The following is a 23,620-nucleotide window of genomic DNA, read 5'->3' as shown; positions in this document are numbered from 1 at the left end:
TTTTCCTTCTTGATGTTATGCTCTGGGTTGATGGGAGACGGGTGGATATTGAGCAAAGGCTTCTGGGAGATTTCTGAGCTCATCACGGAGCATCTAATCAGCCTCCTTCTCTCTCTCTAAAATTTTAGTAACCTTGACCTTTCCTCTGCAATAAAACCTGTCTGTCAATCACAGATGTCTATCAGGACTGTAGTCTCAGAAGAGAGAAGCATACAAAATAAGAGAGCAGGATACCAGGATTTTCTTTTTCACATTGTATTTCAAATTGTAAATCCCAGCAGATGAGATGCATGTGCACATGCATCTCACCTCACTCATATATTGCATATTAATTTACTCCAAGATATATAAAAAAATTTAAGCAGAAGTAAAAAGGCATATGCATGCACACACAGATAAACCAGTGTCTGTTTACTTACTGTTTACTGTTTACTGTTTACTCTGTTTGTTAGCTTTATGTCTTGTGTTGTTTTCGCTTCACTTCCATGGGTTTATTTTTTCTGACAAGCTGTCATTTCCTCACAGGCCTTTGTTCTTCCAAATAGCATGAATTATGCTTTCTATCTCTCTCTCCTGTCACTCTGATCAAGTGTTTTCTGAAGAGTTTGGTGCAGAATGAAAGTGTCTTAGTGAGGCTGCCTATGAGATTTGAGTATTTGCACATTTGCGTGTGTTTTAGAAAGATAAATAAAGATCTGTGTAACTCTTCTTCCCTCTTGTACAGGGAAAATCTAAAATCACCTAGAATTAATTTTAAAATTTAAATTAAAGAAACAGAAGACTTTTCCTTTTTTAAGCTATATGTGAGCTGTTATTTATAATATTACAGGCTGTTCAATGCTTTCCTGCAATTCTGTAAACCTGCGGTCTTCAAGCAAATTTGCAGGTCAGAGATGCTTCTTCCGAATGAATTACGTTTATATTTCAAATGAGTACAAAAATCTAACAAATGTTTATTCTTTGGCTCGAATCACCCTAAAAACTAAAACAATCTAATATAAAGTTTATAAAATCAAATCTTTCCTATAGTGATTTTCTAAATCTGCTTTGTTTTATTACCCACAATGCTTTGTTTAAATCTCACTGCACAGATTGCACTGTAAAGAAATGGGAGAAAGTGACACTTTTAAGCCTAGGAAAACAAAGACAGAGAAAGGTAGGGATAGAGAGAGATACAAAAATGGAAAGGGGAATAACAAATCAAACACTTACTTAGAAACCCAGATTATTTCTGATCTTATAACAAATTTCCTCTGGATTTACAGCAAGCTTCAGGAAATGGATGGCCAAATAAGATCATTATTATTCCTTGGCCATGTTCTCACCCTCCTTCTATGCAAACTGTCATGGGATAACCTCCTGAAAAATTGGCTTCACTAAACCTACAGGAGTCTAGAGCTGTTTGAAAACACTAGAGTTTTTCATCTCTGTGTATTTCCCTTTCATATCGAACATGTAGCGATGCTGTATTAATCATAGAACTTGATTTGAACAGATATGACGCTAAGTTCAAACACAGCTCAGGTGAAATCCAGAAACTGCAGGGATACTAGAACACAGAAAATGGTTTTGTTTGTTGTCTCTTTGATGAAATCAGTTGTTTTTTTTCAGTAAACCCCAGAAGTTTATTGTCTGTAGCTGTGTTTCGATTCTCATTGTCCCTATGCAGTGTTCGCTCAATTTGTTCATTTGGAATGCCCTGCAATGTCTTCAAACACTTAAGATGACACAATAAAGCAAAAATAAATATAATATTACAATTCTATCATGTATATTTTAAAAAATTAAATAAAAAAAGTTGATTTTTTATTTTTTTTTCATGAATTCATATGTACTGTATGCACAATTCCCCGTGTATCTTATTTAACTTTTTCTTTAACAGCCGTCATTCATCTTAGGGCGCAATGACTGTGCAGGAAGCAGCATAACTAAAACGATGTTAATAACAAACTCATAATGCAACAGCCTTTATTTTGAGGTCAACAAAATGTAAATGGTTTCATCAGGACAGAAATGCAGCGACCTCTCCTCCATGTGGGTGGAAAGCTGTCTGAACGTCCACACTTTAATATATTCCACAAGCTGCCAACAATTAAATCATGCGCGTTCCAGTATAACAACACTTTTTCCACATGGCTAAGGCGTGTGTCAGAGAAGAGTTGCTAATGTATGAGCTCAGTAAATTATACATGCAGTTCACTAACACCTACTCAACTATGCTTTACTTTGTTTAGCACTTAGTCAACTTTTACTTTCTCTTCCTGCTGCCCAAAAGTTGTTGTTATAAAATGCAAACTTGTAAAAAAAAAAAAAAAAAAAAAAAGTATCTTGCGTTTTCACTTTGTTTCAGAAACGATTTCCATCCACACTTAACAACTGAAAACACATGTCACATGACCTTTTATACAGATACAACAATAAGCGTGCATGGTGTTATTGTTTAAACAGTCATCAGGGAAACGCAGAGCGAATGTTGGCAGCCACGGCATCATTTTCAAAAGTCTGTTTTGGTCCGGTTACGCTGAAACACAACCCCATAAGTTTTCAAACTAAAATGGGGTCTGCAGCATTTTTGAAAGTCTCTATTTTCAAGTAGTGTAAACGTAGGTAGCCTTAATGAGACATGACAGTGTAGCCTCTCAGTAAATAAATATATATAATTTTCGTGTAGAAAAAATTTGTGCATTGTACAGTGCATTGCATTGTGGAACAGGGTTTGGTTCGTCCCTGTCCAAAATCGATTTGGTTTTGTCAGTTCAGTGGTTTGTTCTCATCTGTAAAGATCCATTTTTGAAACTCAGGGTCACTGTATCCATTCTGGGAGCAAGACTCTATCTTTTTAAGAACTGAGCTTCATCCATCAGTGTCAGCTCTAATATTTGTAGTTCATACTGATGTCTGTTGGGCAGGTAGGACCTTTGTTTTGGCCGTTTATGTTTTTTGACATGTTGACCTGCAGCACTCTGCACTCTGACACCTGCCTGCCAAACCGAATAAAAGCAATTTCAGACTATTTAAATACCTCAGCGCTCTCTACGTGTCTCTGTGGGATTTTCACAGGCTGGAAGAAACATGCTGGATATGTGAAAGACTTGAGTAGCTTGACTCTAGGCTGCCTTAACTGACATGTAAAGTGACCAACCACACTTTTTAATTTGCTTTTACATGCCGTTTAAGGGAGGAGCTATCTGAAATATACTATAATGTATGTGGCTAAGGAAAGTTCAAAATTATATGGGCTGTTTTGTGCCCTTAAAGGTGGTATTTATTTGCAGAAGTGCACTGGGATTAGTCTATAAAAATACGGTTGAATTGTCTCTTTTAGAGATTAATGACTGTCTACAGCTTCAGGTTTAATCTGACTGAAAGGTCTGACATTGTGTGGCTTTGCGAGGCGGCTGTTTATTGCCACTGGAATGATCTGATCACACTTCTATTACAGAAAGTGTCATCTTGATAAATGGGATTCACTCTGGAGTGACATGTGCTCTATGTGTTCTTAATAGGAGAGAGATTGTGAGGTCAGTGCTTGATTTACAGCTTTTTTAAGGCTTTAGATCTGTTTATCATTTATTGGAAAGAGATTATGGGATGAAAGCAGGACACGTTTGTGAGCCTCTAAACAATGTGAGGAAAGAATCCAGTTTATGCACCCAGATTTACTGTGTGATTTATGCTCTTGGAGAAACCGTAGCATTTTAATTGCAGTTAGCAGCAGATGTGTTTGTAAACAAAAGATTGTATTGCTTTAATGTCAGAATATTTTTTTACTTTTTAATATTTGCTATCTTATGGAAACAACACCAGCTAATCTGATAAAGCTAAGATTATACAATGTATAATGTTTATTAAATATAGATTTACTCATTCAATAATATTGATGAGAGTAAGTTTTTTTAATGTTACATTTTTAGGCCTATCCAATGCCTTTTTTATATTTATTTTACATAATGTGGCCACAATAAAAATATAATATTTAATATAAAATATCAGTGAAATATTATTATTTATATGTTCTTCGTAAAATGTTTAATCACATTTTTCTATTACTTATTTACTATAATATTATTTATTAATATTTTGAATAGTTATTAAGCTGTTTTTGTTTAATGTTTAAAAAATAGTACAATTATTTTTAAACTAAAAATGTATTTCATTTTAGTCATTTTAACACTTTAGTCTATTTAATTTCAGTTTTATAAGCATACATGTTATATTTGTATACGGTTTCTATGATTTTCTCATTTCAATTAACACATGTATTTATTTATTCTATTTTTAATAGTTTTAGGTTATTTTTGTTTGCATTAACGATCACAACACTGGTCATATAATTCACAATTATATTTTGAATGGCTGTCAGTGACAGTAATGCTTTCTGCTGTCAGATGTTGTAGTACAAATGTCCACCAGCATAGGATGTCTAGTTCATGCTACTCTGCTGAAATAAAGCTGGCTAAATCCAGTCTTAGTAAGTTAAACTGGTCTCACAGCTTGGCCAAGCTAGTTTTCAGCTAGTTGGACTCTCAAATGTGTATTTTCAGTTCATTTATTTATCAGTATTAATGGCATGCAAACAGCATATTTGTTTCTTTCCTTGTAGCTGGTTTAATGGACCAATTATAGCAATTAGTGATGACTGGATAAAGATTAAAACATGTATACAAAGCAATAAAACATGCAGATATTTTAAATTCACCCAATGGAGGTTTCAGCTTTCTGACCTTATAGTACCAGAACATTTTCATGCCAACAAAACAGTTACAATCCACTACTGATTATCTTCATTCTGCCTTCCACCAGAGTTCACTGGCACCGTACTACAGGCTGATCCAATACAAAAGCAGATCCATAGCTCCTGCTGAGAGTTTAACTTTGTGCTAGTCTCCAAAAGTTGTCTCTAAATCTCTGATCCCTTTTTCGTCTGCCATTTACAGTCTGTGTCAGTGATGTTCTTTTTATCTCTTACTGTCTTCACTGTGTCACCAAGCTACATTAGAACACACTGTCATATAGTTCCCTAATTAGGGAGTAAAAACACACTCGAGATCTCAGGCTGTTTGAATGCAGAAACAATAGTAGGTCTCAGAGGTATCTGCTCCTCTGGGGTTCAGAGTCTTCTCAGAGATTTATTTTGAAGCCATTCATGAGATGTATAGGACGTACTATGAAGGCAAAATTAACCTTGATGATTGTCTCTGGTCGTCACAAAACACTTTAAAAGCGGTAGGTAGACTAAATTTTTTTTATATTTGTCATATCTGGATTTACTTACCAAATCCATATGATTTTCTGTCTTCATGCACTTTCTGAAAGATTAAACTCAACTCCAGATGTTGTTTTCAGCACAGCTATATCACATGAGTAGAAAAACAAAAGAATTTCCTTCACACCTCAGTGAAATGTAACAAATATCTAAATAAGAAAAGACAGATGCCAACATATGCAGTAGTGGTGAAAATGTTCAATAGCTTTTGTTGTAGTCACTGGCTTAAAAAGTGTGACAAAATAATAATAAATTATATATATATTATATATATATATATATATATATATATATATATATATATATATATATATATATATATATATATATATATATATATATATATATATATACAGTATTGTTCAAAATAATAGCAGTACAATGTGACTAACCAGAATAATCAAGGTTTTTCGTATATTTTTTTATTGCTACGTGGCAAACAAGTTACCAGTAGGTTCAGTAGATTCTCAGAAAACAAATGAGACCCAGCATTCATGATATGCACGCTCTTAAGGCTGTGCAATTGGGCAATTAGTTGAATTAGTTGAAAGGGGTGTGTTCAAAAAAATAGCAGTGTGGCATTCAGTCACTGAGGTCATCAATTTTGTGAAGAAACAGGTGTGAATCAGGTGGCCCCTATTTAAGGATGAAGCCAACACTTGTTGAACATGCATTTGAAAGCTGAGGAAAATGGGTCGTTCAAGACATTGTTCAGAAGAACAGCGTACTTTGATTAAAAAGTTGATTAGAGAGGGGAAAACCTATAAAGAGGTGCAAAAAATGATAGGCTGTTCAGCTAAAATGATCTCCAATGCCTTAAAATGGAGAGCAAAACCAGAGAGACGTGGAAGAAAACGGAAGACAACCATCAAAATGGATAGAAGAATAACCAGAATGGCAAAGGCTCAGCCAATGATCACCTCCAGGATGATCAAAGACAGTCTGGAGTTACCTGTAAGTACTGTGACAGTTAGAAGACGTCTGTGTGAAGCTAATCTATTTTCAAGAATCCCCCGCAAAGTCCCTCTGTTAAAAAAAAGGCATGTGCAGAAGAGGTTACAATTTGCCAAAGAACACATCAACTGGCCTAAAGAGAAATGGAGGAACATTTTGTGGACTGATGAGAGTAAAATTGTTCTTTTTGGGTCCAAGGGCCACAGGCAGTTTGTGAGACGACCCCCAAACTCTGAATTCAAGCCACAGTACACAGTGAAGACAGTGAAGCATGGAGGTGCAAGCATCATGATATGGGCATGTTTCTCCTACTATGGTGGTGGGCCTATTTATCGCATACCAGGGATCATGGATCAGTTTGCATATGTTAAAATACTTGAAGAGGTCATGTTGCCCTATGCTGAAGAGGACATGCCCTTGAAATGGTTGTTTCAACAAGACAATGACCCAAAACACACTAGTAAACGGGCAAAGTCTTGGTTCCAAACCAACAAAATTAATGTTATGGAGTGGCCAGCCCAATCCCCGGACCTTAATCCAATTGAGAACTTGTGGGGTGATATCAAAAATGCTGTTTCTGAAGCAAAACCAAGAAATGTGAATGAATTGTGGAATGTTGTTAAAGAATCATGGAGTGGAATAACAGCTGAGAGGTGCCACAAGTTGGTTGACTCCATGCCACACAGATGTCAAGCAGTTTTAAAAAACTGTGGTCATACAACTAAATATTAGTTTAGTGATTCACAGGATTGCTAAATCCCAGAAAAAAAAAATGTTTGTACAAAATAGTTTTGAGTTTGTACAGTCAAAGGTAGACACTGCTATTTTTTTGAACACACCCCTTTCAACTAATTGCCCAATTGCACAGCCTTAAGAGCGTGCATATCATGAATGCTGGGTCTTGTTTGTTTTCTGACAATCTACTGAACCTACTGGTAACTTGTTTGCCACGTAGCAATAAAAAATATACTAAAAACCTTGATTATTCTGGTTAGTCACATTGTACTGCTATTATTTTGAACAAAACTGTATATATATATATATATATATATATATATATATATATCAACACACACACACTGTTTATTACAGCTAGGCTTCCAAGTCAGTGATCATCAAGCATTTTCCCTGGAGAACAGATTTGACATTTTGATAATAACTTTCATATTCCACATAAAAAAAGGTAATTCTAGTTTTGAAAGACATAGGTTAGTAAATGACAGAATTTCTCAATCTAGACTCGATCTTTTGAAGGTAAATTTATTTATTTATTTATTTATTTTTACATCATGCAACTTAATTATCAAAGATTAAAATAATTTAGTTTGAAATCTGAGCGAGCGCATGCAATCGGAATGGTTTGACGCTTTTAAAAGTCAAAGAACGGTCAACAACAGTCTCTGACATTTTCATAATGACTGTTTTTGATCAAAATGGACTTTTATATTTTTTATCAAACATGCTTTTAAAAATCTTTGTGTCTGAATGAGATGCTCGAATGACTCACTTCCTCTCAGTGGCAAATAAGGCCTGTCTTTCTGATTACAGTTTGTTTCTAATCATAAACATTTGTTGAGACTTTCAGGCCTAGTATCGGCTGTCATTTTCCATCTCTCTCTTTCTTTCTCTCTCTCTCTCTTTTCTCTGAACCCTTCTGAGAGCTCTGCTGTCTAGTGAGGAGTGTTAATCTTGAGATGAAAGACGTGCTGTAATTGCCTTATGCTTTCTTTTCCCTGAAAGATTCTGCTGTATTTCAGCACTGAAGATCACAACAATATTATTGAACTTTTTGTGTCACTCCTAAGCTACAAATAATTAATTTGCAGGGAAGCATTACCTTAATATGTTAAAACATTGAATATTCAAATAGCATTACAAAACTTTTGTACAATGACTTTTGTATGACTTCTCTCTCTCTCTCTCTCAATGGCCCCCATGGGGATCTGTATAGGCCAGTTTAAAAATCACTTAGTCTCTTAGACAAGATTAGGTTTGTTAAGTATTAATTTTCAATCTCTTTGGATTTTGCAGAGGATGGAACTGAACAAACTCGGAATGGAGGAGAGTCAGAATCAGAAAGAGAGTTTGACCCTTTCACCGGCAAACAGGAGCCACCAACCGACGTCCAGCAGCTCACAACAGATGCAGTACCAATCCTCCCCAACCTAAGACTGCTCAAACTCCACTCAGCTCTGCTAACCAAGAGCTTTCAGGGAGATCAGCAGTTTTTTAAAGAGGCAACGCACACCATGCCAACAGTCCCCACTTCTACATCTAACACTAAACATTCACTGGAGCCTCAGAAGGATGGGGCAAAACCTGTGGAACAAAGAAGACCCAGCAAAAGCCATAGTAGAACATCAGAGAAGATGGTAGTCACCTCTCAGCCTCTCACAAACCCCTCCATTCCAATAAGCTCTCCCACAGTCACAGGTCAAAACACAACAATAAAGAAATCCTTTGACAAGGAAAGCACTTTGCCACCACTGTCTCTGTCAACTTCACCTAAGAAAGAATCACCGAGGCCGGAGAGGAAAACCACACCAGGATATTCCTCTGAGACATCTCCAGGTACAGTAAAGAGAACATTAAAACAGATTGAAATGGATATGGATAGAGATGGAAGGACATAGATGGATATTAATAATAGATATGGATGGTGATAGATGAATATGGATGGAAAATTAATATGGATTGATATGGATGCTAGATATGAATAGATATGGATGGATATATGAGGACATTGATAGATATAGATGGATATGAATAAATAGTTATGGATGGATATGAATGGTAGATGGTAGATATAGATAAATATATGGATAAATATGGCAAGATATGAAGGATATAGATGGATATAGATGGATAGATAGATATGGATAGATACAGATGATACAAATGGGTATGGATAGATATGATATAGATGGATATGGGTAGATATGGATGGATATAAATGATATGGATAGATGAAAAAGGATAGATATTGATGGACAGACATGTATAACAATTATAGACAGATATCCAGTTGTATATGAATGTGTATATATGGATATGAATAGATATGGATGGCTAGACAAAGAGGACATAGATGGATTTGGACAGGTAGATAAATATGGATATAGATATGGTTGGACATATGAGGACTTGGAAGGATATATATGAATATGGATAGATATGGATTTTAGATATAGATAGTTATAGATAGAAAAGCCTATCTATGGATGCTAGATCTGGAAGATATAGATGCAAATGGATAGAGAGATATAGATATAGATAGATAGAGATGGATATTTGGATATATAGAGATATGATATAAATGGAAATGGATAGAAACAGATGGATATAGATAGGTGAATATAGATGAATATGGATAGATATGGAAATTAATAGGTATGATTATATATGAATTGACAGATATGTATAACTAGTTATAGATATGGATGTAGATATATATGAACATCGATAGATAATAGATATGGATGGATATACCATACATAGCTAGATACAGAGGAAATATGGCTATAGATGGATATGGACAGCTACAGATGTATATGGCTAGATATAGATGAAAGATAGATGGATATGGATGTTGTTGATCTCTACGACAATGCACATGCCTCAGAGCTAATGGAGGATTATTGCACAGCCAACCAAACATAAAACAGCTGTAAAAGGGGTGACTTCAGAATGGTGCCCTTTTCTCTCTCTCTCTCTGTCTTTCTTTTTCCAGCTCACTGCGATATGAACTTCACAGACGCCGAGGGTTATATTGAGTTCCCCCTGGATGTCTCATTTGATTCCCACATTCATTGCACCTGCCTGGTTACTGTATATCTGGGTTACGGTGTTGAGATTCAGGTCAGTACTTTTTCATCTAACACGGTTATCGTATGCAAATTAGGAGAAGCCTCTCTGTGGCACATCTTTGTCTCTCAAGGACAACAGAGTGTCATTTCCCTCTCCTCTACACTTTACATTGAAATTTAATTTCAAGTGTATATAGAAATTAAAAAAAGTCTCAGCCTGTCCCTACAGGCTCAGTATGATAAGATATTCTCTTCTGAGCTTTCTGCATAACTGAATGAATTTTCCTAAATGGCAAGTATGAACTGACAAGCCTGACAACTGCATACAGGCCACTGCTATAGATAGAGGAACAATGCTTGAATGTGTGCCAATAATGTAGGAAATACAATACAATACAAAAAATAAAATAAAATGAAGAAACAGCATAGTTAAATTATTCAGTAAAGGAAAAAATATCAATGATATCAGTGACTGCTTCAAATCGCAGAATGATAAACTAGTTTGATTATGAACTAAAGAGAACTAGTCACTTTTCTAAATAGTTCTTAGAATAAATCATTAACTGCAAAGAGTATTTACAAGATGTTTTTTTTATTATTACTCAAGCTAAGAGAGAACAAACCGTTCATTTAGAGCAGACACTGTCTATTCTGCGTTTCATGCATTCAGGTGGAACTTGTTATTTTTCCTGTCAGCCGTCAACTCGATATGGTTCGATTGAATGCACTGCACTCTAATTTTTGATTGATCGAAAGAGAGAGAAGTGCCTTTAAAAACTGATTGCGAGGAGACAGAACATTGCACAGAAAAGTTTGCTGACAGATGCTGCCAATTCTTTTTCAGTCATTTATAGTGGCCTCCAGTCTGAAGTTGTGAAAGTTTCCGTGTGGAGTTCCAGGAGGACCGTCATGTTCACGTATCAGTGTGTTTGTCTGCAGCACAACTGGCGTATCAAATGAAACAAAATTCTATCTAAAAAGCCCTACAGTAGATATGTTGGAGGAGAGAGGCTCTGTTCTGTGCTCAATCATACATGTGACATTCACTTGATTTTCTGAACATTTTAGATGTGATGGCTTCATCAGGATTTTGACTTCAAGTTGATCTCTGTGCTTTGGTGAATTCGGTTTTCTGAGTAATGGTAGTTTCTTGAAATAATCACATCAACATCTGACATTTCTCATATATGTCTGAAGTCAAAACTTTTTCATTTGTAATGCATATTGATCTTACTGAGTTGAGGCCAATTATGAAAATGCTGAAGAGGTTTTATGTTTGAGGATTTTATAGTGAGTATAAAAGTTTAATGTACTGAATTGATCACAAACACATCCTACAAATTTTTAGACCATCTGTTTGCTTTTTTTATGTCTTGCAAAAACAAAACTTCTTAAAAATAACTGCTCTTTCCTGGTATTTGTAATTCTCAAATAGCCAAGTGGCCAATTTAAAGCCAGTGATTTTAATACGTGCTTGCTCTGGAATGGGATGCTAAAGGCACACTGGCTGCATATTTCTTTGTAAATTATGTTTATCTTTGCAGATTCCTCAGAGTTCTAGAGTTGTGTTTTCTACAGTGACTAGTTAGAGGTTAAAATGTCTATAACTGCAGGTATTCTGTTGTTATAGTGTGACAGGTGGGTGGTGTAGTAGTGGTTAAAGAGCTGGACAGCTAACAGTTGTGGGTTCCAAAATCAGAAGAAGTGAAATGCAAAACCATTATGCCCATATCTGGCAAAAAAAGAGAGATGCACTTTCACTGTAAAATGATGAAATAAATTCTTAAAGAAATAAATGTTAAAATTCAGAGGTTATGGACAAAAATTACTTTACACAGACGTTCATGGACATGTCATCATTATTAATTCAATCAAGTAATTGGCCTTAACCATAACAATACTAAAAACATTCCTCATTTCTTTTTCTAAAGTATTACTCACAGAATTCAGAACTTTGCAGTGTATTTTCAAATCCATATTAAGAGCCTCTGTGTTTTTTTTTTAGAATTGTTTTAAGTGACAATTCTAGCTCAGTTTGTGCTCCTTTTGCTGATTAGCCATCAAGCATTATCTTTTATGAGACTAAGGTAGTGGGGATTTGCGGCCATTTGCAGTGATTTGAGGAATAGATGCTGAAGTATATGAGTCAGCTTCCCTCAAAACTCTCCCTCCTTAATATATATTCTTTCATAGAAGGTCTGTTAATTGTGAGAAGCTCTTGATCTAATCAATGCTTGTGCGCTGATGAATGGGTTGACAGTGTATAGTAGAGAAACTGGAGTTTCAGTTGTGCTATAATTAGAGGTACCTTGTATTCACAGTGCCATCTCTCCAAGGTCCAGTGCTCTGTCGGCTAGACCCTCATTAACTTTCCACAAACTGGTCTGTTGGAGTCCTCAAAGGTCCCGTGAAAGGCCAAAAATCATTAAGATTCTCAACATTGTTTCATTTTAATTGCTTGTTGACCTGTTGACCATGACAGCGCTCATATTATTCCACATGCGCTGCCCTGCTAACCCTACCCAGCTCAGGGGTCAGGAAGCATCAACCAAACATCTGATGACGCACCTTCAAACCTAGTTTATCGAAATTAAGGCTTTTGTGCTTGTTCAGTTGGCATTTGAGTTTAAAAAGCTCAAATTATAGCAGAGCACATAAGCTAATATTCACAGAAAGAGGTCGCTTGAACCTGAGCACAGTTTCTGGGTCTTGCCACGACATCCGAAATGAGTTTTTCAGTCAAGGTCTCAGTTGAAGAGATTGCTGTCAGCTGATATTAATTTCACCTTGGCTCCGGTATGTGTCATAAAATGCAGGGAGATGTAAAGCAAAGGAGTGTTGGGGATGGTTATTCCTCTCAGTATGAGACTGACAAATCACAACAGAAAGAAAAAAGAAAAAGCACTGGAAATATGAAGCTAAACTTATCATGCATGTATTCAAATCTATTCAGTCTTTTCTACAGGTCATCAGCTCCTTCACCCTCTTTCAAATTATTATTTTATGAGGCTTAATTTACAAGTAAAGAAGGTCTGTGTAAACTCTATGGGTCTAGCATAATTTTTTTTGCAAATATCTCTTGGTTTTTAAGCTAACTACCATAGAAGGAAATTATGGAATGAAGTCGTATATTAATGGAATTTTATACTGTTTTGTTTTCAACGCAGTAATGGCAAAGAGAATTACATTTTGTCACTAGTATCAAAATTACCTGCAATTTGTCCTCATTAGACTTAGGAACTGGAAAACAATTCGAATATGGCGACATGCCAATCAGCTAATCAACTCAAAACACCTGCAAAGGTTTCCTGAGCCTTCAAAATGGTCTTAGAAACAAGAGACCAAAAAATGCAGATGAGCTGAAGACCACTGTCAAAGAAACCTGGGCTTCCATACCACCTCAGCAGTGCCACAAACTGATCACCTCCATGCCACGCCAGTAATTAAAGCACAAGGAGCCCATACCAAGTATTGAGTACATGTACAGTAAATAAACATACTTTCCAGAAGGCCAACAATTCATTCATTTTTTTATTGGTTTTATGAAGTATTTGTAATTTGTTGAGATTTAGTGGGTTTTTGTTAAATGTGAGCCAATATCGTCACAATTAAAAGAACCAAAGACTTAAACTACTTCAGTCTGTGTGCATTGGATTTATTTTAATACACAAGTTACACAATTTGAGTTGAAATACTGAAATGAATGAACTTTTCCACAACATTCTAATTTATTGAGACGCACCTGTACAGCAGTCAGTGTAGTCCAGTTCCCTGCAGAATGAATTTCTTATGTTGAGCCGATTCTTTTTAGTGAACCAGAAACATACAGCACGACAAGTGTAGTAGGATAAATATTGTAAATATTGACCAGTGTGGTTCCTGAATCATGTTTGAATGAATGTATGAATGAATGAATAAAACACATTTATTATTATTATTTTTTTTATTCTGTACTTAAATATATGTGGGAATTATTAGAAGTTATTTTAATAACCTTTTGGAATAAGTGAATTTAATTCTGATGTTTTATTTCTGTTCTGTTGATGGCATTTCCAAGAAACTTCTATTTTTTTTCCAAATGTATGCTTGTTACAAATTCTCAATGAGCATTAAGTTAAATATATTTAATTCAACAAGAAAACTGTAGCACCTGTGCTGCTCTCACAGCCATAAAAACATATCAGTGTGTATCAGTATCAGCTCTGATACAGCTGGTTAGCTGAACACTTCACACAACGCTGGTCGCTATGCTTATCTCAGGGGCACATGCAACAAAACCGATCAGAGGAACCTCCACACACAAATTCATATTCTGGACCCAATGAAGTGCACCCAAAACACACATTCAGTTGAGCTGATCTTAATAGATATTTATACGGATGCAGTCATGTAGGCCTATGTTTTGATCCGATTCTGCCTTTGTGCTCTAGGTGCTGAACGCGAGTTTGGATGACGGGATGGAGGCAGTTCTGGAGGATCTAGGTGGACCTGTGGTTTCAATACTTGCCAACAACTCAGTGTTGTCCAGGGGTCTGGTGCTGCGGAGCTCTAGCAACCAGATCTCAGTGCAGTTCAGCAGTGAATGGCCCGCTCAGCCTGGCTTATTACTTCTGCGGTATAGAGGTACCATCCAACTGTTTTGTGTTATGTTTTGCCTATATAATAAGAGGGAAAAAAACAATTTGCTGTAGTTGTAATTTGCAAAAGTCTGGTTTACAGAATTATAAACAAATATTAGTACTGAATTGGTTTCTAGAATAATGTCATGGAAATAAGCCTGAAGAATAAAACATCATCGCTCATGCTAAAGTCCTTGAGGGGTTTGATACTGATGGTACTCCACAGTGTAAACATGTTGAGGTTGTTTTCCAGAGGAGGCAGACAGCATCTGTCTGTTTGGATGTGTGTGTGTGTGTGTGTGTGTGTGTGTGTGCGTGTGTGTGTGTGTGTATGTGTGTGTGTGTGTGTGTGTCTACATGGGAAAAGAAATCAAACTAGAATTTGTTTTTTATTTTCAGGCAGACAGCCCATTCAGAGAGACAGGATTGTTACATGGGCAGCACTCAGAGACATCACTGTCAGCAAGACATACAAATATAAAAGAAAAAACAGGTCTTACATACTTTTGAACTGTATATGTAGTTAATCAGAATCCCTAATGTGTGTGTGTGTTGCTACACATAACGTTCTAAAGCTTTTTCTTCTTTTGCTTACCAAGGCTGCATTTGTTTGTCCAAAAATACAGTAAATAATTAATGTGAAATATTGTTATAATTTAAAATAACTGTTTTCTATTTTAATATTTTAAAATGGAATTTATCCCTGTGATGGATTTTTTATTCATTACTCCAGTCTTCAGTCTCACATGATCTTTCAGAAATCATTCTGATATGCTGATTTGGTGCTCAAGAACATTATGTCTTTCCTGCCACTTTTGATCAATGTAATGTGTATTTTTTGAAAAAAGTATTCAGTTCTTAAAAAACAAAAAACTATATATAGACTATACATGATATCAAATCATTTTATACATTTTTATGCTCACATGACCTCCCTCTCGAAATCCCAGCATCCTCTGGACTTGGCAGCCACCAGAGATGAAGTTACTGGCCAAAAGCCTGCCGAGTTGAAATGCAATTGAAGCACACATGAATAGCACTCCTGCCGCTAAATAGAGATCAATAGCGCTTGTCCCAGAGAGAGATTAAATGAGAAAGAACTATAATGCATCACTGTGCTCTATTGATATTTATGCGCTGGGGTTAAATGCTCTGTTCAAATGGTAAGGGCTCAATAAATGCTATTAAGGGAGAGAGATGCAGCTCAGAGGCCATGAAGAGCTCTGATACACTCTCAAACGCAGTCAAATTAATGAACCATTCGCTATATGATGACCTCGCCGTGATATGATGCTGTTCTGCTAGTATTTTACTCATAACAACTAGATGAATGAAACAATTAATGGTCACACCAGAATGCAGATATTCCAAGCAAAAACCTGCAAATATAAAATAAATAAATAGTATTTACTGATCAAACCAGTTTTGATAATTAATATATATATATATATATATATATATATACTTTAACAATATATATATATATATATATATATATATATATATATATATATATATATATATATTATTAAAGTGGAAATCAGTTTATTAAATAATCTTGACTTATTGCTTCGCTTTCACTTTTAAGACACTTAAGATTTTTTCAAGAAAAAAAGAATATGTTTTTGATTATATGCTTCTGCACTTAGTAAGTGGCTCTTTTTCATCAGATAGACAGATTGGATAAGTGTTACAAAAAACCCTGATATCTGTAGCCCTTAACCCCCAAGCAGTGAATCTGCCCTGCTGTGCTTGAACTTAGTCATTGTTAGTAAAAACTAAACAACTGGTCATTAAGGAACATTAATCACCATGGAAACAGAGACAGCAGGGTCAGTTATTCACAGCTGGTGAGACCAACTGGACATTAAATGTTGCTTCTGCATTTAACCTGCACCTGATTGGTTTAGTGACAGATAAAGGAAGTCTGGGTCAGATTTAAGCATCTGCTTTCGGTCTGTTTTCTCTTTTCTGTTTTCCTATGGTTCAACTGCACTCGTAGCAGCACTAAGATCAAAGGTTCAGTTTCCAGGGACCACAAATAGTGATAAAATGTGCCTTAAATGCATTGTAAGGTGCTTCAGATAAAAATGCCATTAAATATAATTGCTGGATAAGAAGTTAAAGGTTACAGATCTTCTGCTTACATTGAGGCAGCTATGTTTTCAGTGTCTGTCTGTTTCTAACAAACAAATTCTGCCACCTTCAACACTTCAACAACAAAAATCTTTATTTGTCTTGTTAAATCAAGATGCACATACTTGAAGAAGGGAAATGACATGGGATATTAAGTCTTGTTTTCAGAAAAATGAAAAACAAGAAAAATAATAAGAAAAATAAACTTAATTAAACTGGCAAACAAGATTATATATTTTTTCTTGTTTTAAGCATAAACATAATTTTTTTTTTTTAAAGACAAGACATATATAGCTCTAATAGTCACTTTACTTCATACTGTAAATGTGTTGAGTGTTCAGGTTATCAGACCCATCCATCATCATAGACAGATCCAAATCCTTTCTTGAGAGAGAAAGAAAGAGAAACGGAATATATGGTATATATTTGAAAATGACTATTATTTTTTAAATTATGTTGGGTGATGCTTGTGGCATAGAAATTAGACATTTATCTGCAGCCTCCACCCCTGCAGATAAATGTCTAATTTCTATGCCACAAGCATCACCCAACATAATTTAAAAAATAATAGTCATTTTCAAATATATACCATATATTCCGTTTCTCTTTCTTTCTCTCTTCAGCCTTTGCTCTGAGTTGTGCATCCCTGCTGGCCCCTGAAAATGGTGAAGTATCAGTCACTGGTCTTCAGGTGGAGGGCGTGGCCTATTTCTCCTGTCTGATTGGCTATCAGCTCCAGGGCCCCTCCTCTCTCACATGCCGAAATGCCACCACACCATATTGGAGTGGCAGAGAGCCCAGGTGTCAAGGTATGAGAAGGACAAGCTAATACTACGCCTGTATGTGTTGCTTCAAAATTGCTATACACGTCAAAAATTATGACTTTGGTTTCATTTAAATGTTATTCCTTTTCATTAGTCTCATTAGTTTTTGGCAGTCTGTTGGAAATCTATGCCATGCATAATGAAAATGAAACTTTTTGTCTTTCATGCCCAGTTGTTTGTGGGGGGATGATGAGAAATGCCACTCAGGGTCGTATCATCTCGCCGGGATTTCCAGGAAATTACAGCAGCAATCTGACATGTCACTGGGTACTGGAGGCCCCTGAGGGCCATCGGCTCCATGTTCACTTTGAGAAAGTTGCCCTGGCTGAGGATGATGACAGGCATGTGCTTTCTGTTTTTTACTTAATAATCTCCAAAAATCTCCAAAATTCCATTAAAGTGAAACCATTTTTAGTGGGTTAACAGATGAAACCAGATGCATTAAATTGATAAAAAGTGACAGTAAAACCTTTGTCAACTGTTGAACTTTATATTTGAACAAAAATCCTAGAAAAATGTGTCATGGTTTCCACAAAAATATTAAGCAGCACAACTGGTCAAAACATTTATAATAGTAAGAAATGTTTCTTGAGCACCAAATCAGCATATTAGAAAGATTTCTGAAGTATCATGTGACACTGACGACAAGATTAATGGCTGCTGATAATTCAGCTTTGTCATCAAATTTTTAAATATATTAAATAGAAATCTCTTATTTTAAATGATAAAAATATTTTATATGACTGTTTTTACTGTATTTTTTATTTTTTTTAAATGCAGCCTTGGTGAGCATTAAAAGACTTAATTCAAATCCCAACTTTTGAACAGTATGTACAAAGTATTATCAGGCCTATTTTCAACTTAAAAAAAGAAAAAATTGTTCATACACACAAAAGCTGTCATTGCGGTGGTCTCTTTACAAAAGGTACTCTTTTGAACTCTATATTATATACCCCTAAAAGATACATATTACACTAATACCTTAAAAGTAAATATTAGTAACTAAATGGTACATATTAGTACCTATTGTAAAGGTACTGCCCCAGTGACATCTTTATACCTTGTTTTACTTTTTTTATAAAAAAAAATAAAAATAAAAATCTGTTGAAACATTTTCAATTTAGTGATGCTGACTTTCTTTTGTTTGTTTTCAGGCTCCTCATAAAGGATGGGAGTAACATTGACTCTCCGCCCCTGTATGACTCATATGAAGTCGAGTATCTGCCCACTGAGGGGGTCACCAGCACCGGCAGGCATCTGTTTGTGGAATTCACCAGTGATGAGACGGGCACATGCACTGGAGCTGCCATTCGATATGACGGTACAAGGACCCTTCTGTATTTCCTGAACATGAACCCATGTCTTCCAGTAATTTAGCAAAAAACCTTGTTCACTTCTGCCTCTAATTAGTTCGCTTTAAGGCCTGAACAAATCTGTTACATCAACTGAAGAAAAGCAGAGAGGGCCAGATGCAATAGACGTTACCTAGAGACAAAAGATTACAGGGTATATTTATAGAGTAACAGGTTCACCATCACCAAGGAGTATGACAAACATCTACTGAAATAACACTAGAAATACTAGATTGCTAAAGAATGCAAGAACTTATATAATGAGTAGCTTGATTTTATTTTGTCACTTTGGATTAAAGCCAAGTGTATACATCTAAATGTAAACTGTTTATGGGATAAATAATATGAACAATGTTATATTGTTGTATTTTCTTTTAAATATTTTATAAATGTTAAAGGTATAGGTTACCCAAAAATGTTTTTTTTTACACACTCAGGTTGTTCCAAACCTGAGTTTATTTTTTCTGCTGAACAAAAAAAGTAGAATTTACATAACTTAACAGTATCTGATCACCATTGACTTATTTTTTTTCCCAATGCTGTCAAAGGCTACCAGCAACAGTCTGGTTACCAACATCAAAATATCTTCTTTTGTGTTCAGCAATAGAAAAAAAAACTCATACAAGTTTGGAGCAGCATGAGGGTGAATAAATTATGGCAGAACTTAATTTTTTTGGAAAACTATCCCTTTAACTGTGAGTTTTTGTTTTTTGTTTTTTTATTATTCTGCATGTTTTACAGCATTTGCTCAGGGCAGCTGTTATGAGCCATTTGTGAAGAATGGAAATTTTTCCACAAGTGATCCTGCGTTTGGAGTTGGTTCTGTGGTGGAGTTCACCTGTGAGCCGGGTTATACACTGGAGCAGGGCGCTGTTATTTTAGAGTGCATAAATGAGGAAAATCCACAATGGAATGAGACAGAACCAGCCTGTCGAGGTGATTTTGTGTGTGTGATGTCTCTTTCAGCGTGCTGATTGAATTATAGTCTAAAACCTTACCTCATGTATTTTCAAATATATATATATATATATATATATATATATTTATTTATTTATTTATTTATTTTTTACATGCCGTTTGAAGTCAATATGAAAACCTATTTGACTCTTTTTTCACCCAAATATGAAAAACAATTTCACTCTCTTCAAGTCGTTCCAAACTTTTAAGACTTTTTCTTCTTTTTAACATTTTGAAGAATGTCTCTGCATTTTAATTTTTAGTTTATATTTTTGTCCCTATGATGAAAGTTAGTGGGCTAAAATATTGTTTGTATTGTATTGTTAAAATATCTTCTTTTTTGTTGCGAAGAGGAAAATAAGTAATATAGGTTGGAAATAACATGAGGGCATGTGAATGAGGACAGAATTTTAATTTGTCCAATATTAATTGAAAATATTCATTTTACAAATTGAACACCCATGATCGTCACCACAAAGTCGTAATTTCATTTGAAAAATCTGAGTTGGGGGTGTGTCAGTGAGAAAACAAGTCAGATGCAACATCTGCATTAATGGCAAATTTGTTAAAAAATATGTTTTTATTTTTAATTTGTAATAAATATTAGTTGCATGCACAAAATCAACATTTTACAATATAATTACAATATATCAAGATCCAAATTTATAGTGTCTACACAATACGCAAAATGCAAAAACACACCGGATTCACAGTCTTCCAAACTGATTTAAAAGCACCTGACATTGTATCATTTATACTAACTTCGCAGGAGGACATGAATGCACCATTTGTTTATTTTACAGCGGTGTGCAGTGGAGAAATAACGGATTCAGCAGGTGTGGTGCTTTCTCCAAACTGGCCTGAAGCATATGACAAAGGCCAGGATTGTATCTGGGGTCTACATGTGGAGGAGGACAAGAGATTTATGCTGGATGTTCAGGTGTGAGTATCTGAACCTATATGTATGTGTGTGGACAAAAAGGATAGATGGTTATATTTTAGGACTGTCTTTGTGTAGCTAAGTGTGTGTGTTTAGCTTTTTTCCTCTAATGAGAATGCTTTAATTTCTCTAGCATTCAGTACAGTTCACTGCCTTCCAATTACAGAGGAACAGTGTGTATAATGACTGATTAATTGATTTAGCACAGATATGGAGTGGAACCCACGGACTTATTAACACATAGCGCTAATGAGCACTCGTACCTGTGCCAGGCTGAACACCTGGATGGGGTCACACCTGCACATGTTACTTCAAAACAATGGAGCTTCTTCAATATCTTTGTGACCCACTATGGGATGTGCACTCTATTATATTGATGTTTGATTGTAGCATATTTCATAAGTAGCAAAGATCTGAGGGAAACATAAAGGAAAATAATTTTTTATTTATTTTTAAACAAATAAATTTGGGGCATTTTGGGGCGAGGTTGGAGTTGTGTGGGTTGGTAATAGAAGGGTGGTATGAATTGGTTTGGGTGGTTATAGATAGGTGATATGGATGGGTTTTGAGTAATTATTGGTGGATTGGGTTGGTATGAATTGGTTTTTGATGGCATAGATGGAATTTATGGAGTTATTTGTAGGTTTTGTGGTGGTGTGAATTGATTTGGGGTGGTATAGGTAGGTTTGGATTGATGTGGGTGCTATCTGTAGTGTTACTGGTGGGTTTTGTGATGTACAGGTATGAGTGAGGATTTTGGGTGTTATATGTAGGTTTGGAATTATATGAATGGGTTTTATGGAGCCATTGGTGGGCTTGTGATGGAATGAGTGGGAATTATTGTGGTATTAATTGGTTTTGGGTAGTATATGTTGGTCTAGAGTGATACAAGTGGGTTTTATAGTGTTATTGGTGAGGTTTGTGGTATATGAATAGGGATTAGGGTGGTACAAATAGATTTTGGGTGTTATAGAAGATTTTTGTTGGGTTTTGTGGTGGTATAAATTAGTTTGTGGACTTACTGGTGAATTTTGGTGCAGTATTAGCAGTTTTGTGATGGTATCTTTGGGTTTTAGGATATATTGGGATTAAGAAAGTTTATGTGTGATGGATAGGTTTGGCATAATCTAAAGAGATTGTTTGACCAGACAAAAAGTTTTTGTAAATAGAGACTGTGGCATTTTAAAACCAACCTACTCTATTTTACTTATTATTAAGAAGAAAAAATTAAGTATTTTTTATTGCTCTGACATTCTGCCCTTTTTAGAAGCCACTGGTCCACCACAGTCATCGACTCTTTCTGAGGCTGAGTGTGACATTATCTCTGCACCCAGAGCCTCTGTGTCCCAGCATGCATCATTAGTTCAGCTTTACTAGCTTCTGCACAATACTGTCTTCCAAACATACCCCAAACAAGCACACACACACACACACACACACACACACAGACCTGAAAGACAAGGCTGTAACAATGATTCTATTTGGTAGAAGAAGAAAAGAAATATCTCCGTCCGTCTCAGCTGATCATCAGGATGTACATGTGCATTTAACTCTGTAAACTCTCATTGTACACCCGTCTTTTGTCAGGCTGTGAATATTAACACAGCTCATCTGTGACCTTTCCAAACATCAGAACCCAAAGGGCTGACAGCCGTATGACGCCCCGAGGGTTCTGCCTCTCTGCTTTCCAACATTACAATAAATAAATCAAATTTCTTTGCAAAATGTCACTTCCCCGTTGAAGAGGTAAATGCAGCCTCCCGATAGATGAGGGAATCTAAACACTGTCCTATACTGCCATTTAGGATGACAGAATGGAAAACAAGATTGATTCTCAGCGTGGATACTGTTGTGTAAAATTCTGCCTAGGCTATGTAATTAGTTTTTCCCTTGCATTACTCATTTTGGTTTGGAAATCAAGATGAATTGTGGAATGACATCAGCAAACCATCTGGGAATAAATGTGGCTGCTGGTGTGACCGCTTCTTATGTTAGAATGCCACCATTCCTCTAAATTAATGAAACAGTTCACCTAAAAATGAATTTTCTGTTATAATTTATCCTTCTTTTGCTTTAGGCTTGTATGATTTTCTTTTTTTTAGTGGAATGCCAAATATATTAATAATTTAAACATTAATGTTTAATATTTAAATCACTTTTTAAAAAACTATTTAAATAAAAACATATTCACATGGAGTTTCATTCTGCAACTGTACGTTCAAAAGACAATCATTATAATATATTATTATCATAATAATATGTCAATGCAATATGACAATATGGTGAGAGCTACAACCTGAGCTACATTAATGGTGTGCATTCATTCGTGTTGTATTATCAGTCTTCGTCTGGGGAAGAATGACCTGCTGACCTTTTATGATGGTGATGACCTCACAGCCAACATCCTGGGCCAGTACAGCGGTGTCCTTGCTCGATTTAGACTCTACACCTCTACAGCTGATGTGACCATCCAGTTTCAATCTGATCCAGCCTCCAACATGTACGGATACAACAATGGCTTTGTAGTGCATTTTTTTGGTAAGTGGCATTATGAGAATCTGCTGATCAACTTTACATTCTTCTTTGTTTTATTTCTATGTATACGGTAGGCCTTTTACGGTGAACATTAGTACATTAAGGATCAGTTATTGACATGTCTATTGAGCCCCCAGTGTCGTAACAAGCAGAAGGGGTGCCAGCCTGCTTGTCAGTGCCTATCACTGCCAAAGTCTGTAATGGGCAACTGTTTTCTCACAGCAGCCTCAT

General features: G+C 35.7%; 1 protein-coding gene across 1 annotated transcript in view; it reads left to right on the top strand.

Annotated features, from left to right (window-relative positions):
* Positions 1–23,620, top strand: part of LOC113054382 (seizure protein 6-like) — a 32,529-nt gene that overhangs the window by 6,268 nt on the left and 2,641 nt on the right. The window contains exons 2-10 of the mRNA XM_026219904.1: positions 8,252–8,791; positions 9,951–10,078; positions 14,457–14,649; positions 17,405–17,590; positions 17,778–17,946; positions 18,760–18,926; positions 19,699–19,893; positions 20,718–20,856; positions 23,196–23,392. Of these exons, the coding sequence (XP_026075689.1) occupies positions 8,252–8,791; positions 9,951–10,078; positions 14,457–14,649; positions 17,405–17,590; positions 17,778–17,946; positions 18,760–18,926; positions 19,699–19,893; positions 20,718–20,856; positions 23,196–23,392 (1,914 nt within the window). The remainder of the gene's footprint in view (positions 1–8,251; positions 8,792–9,950; positions 10,079–14,456; positions 14,650–17,404; positions 17,591–17,777; positions 17,947–18,759; positions 18,927–19,698; positions 19,894–20,717; positions 20,857–23,195; positions 23,393–23,620) is intronic.

Source organism: Carassius auratus, chromosome 35 (assembly GCF_003368295.1).
Source record: "Carassius auratus strain Wakin chromosome 35, ASM336829v1, whole genome shotgun sequence".
NCBI classification, from domain to species: Eukaryota; Metazoa; Chordata; class Actinopteri; order Cypriniformes; family Cyprinidae; genus Carassius; species Carassius auratus.
Note: the sequence above shows the minus strand (reverse complement) of the source record. Positions and strands in the feature narration are given on the sequence as shown.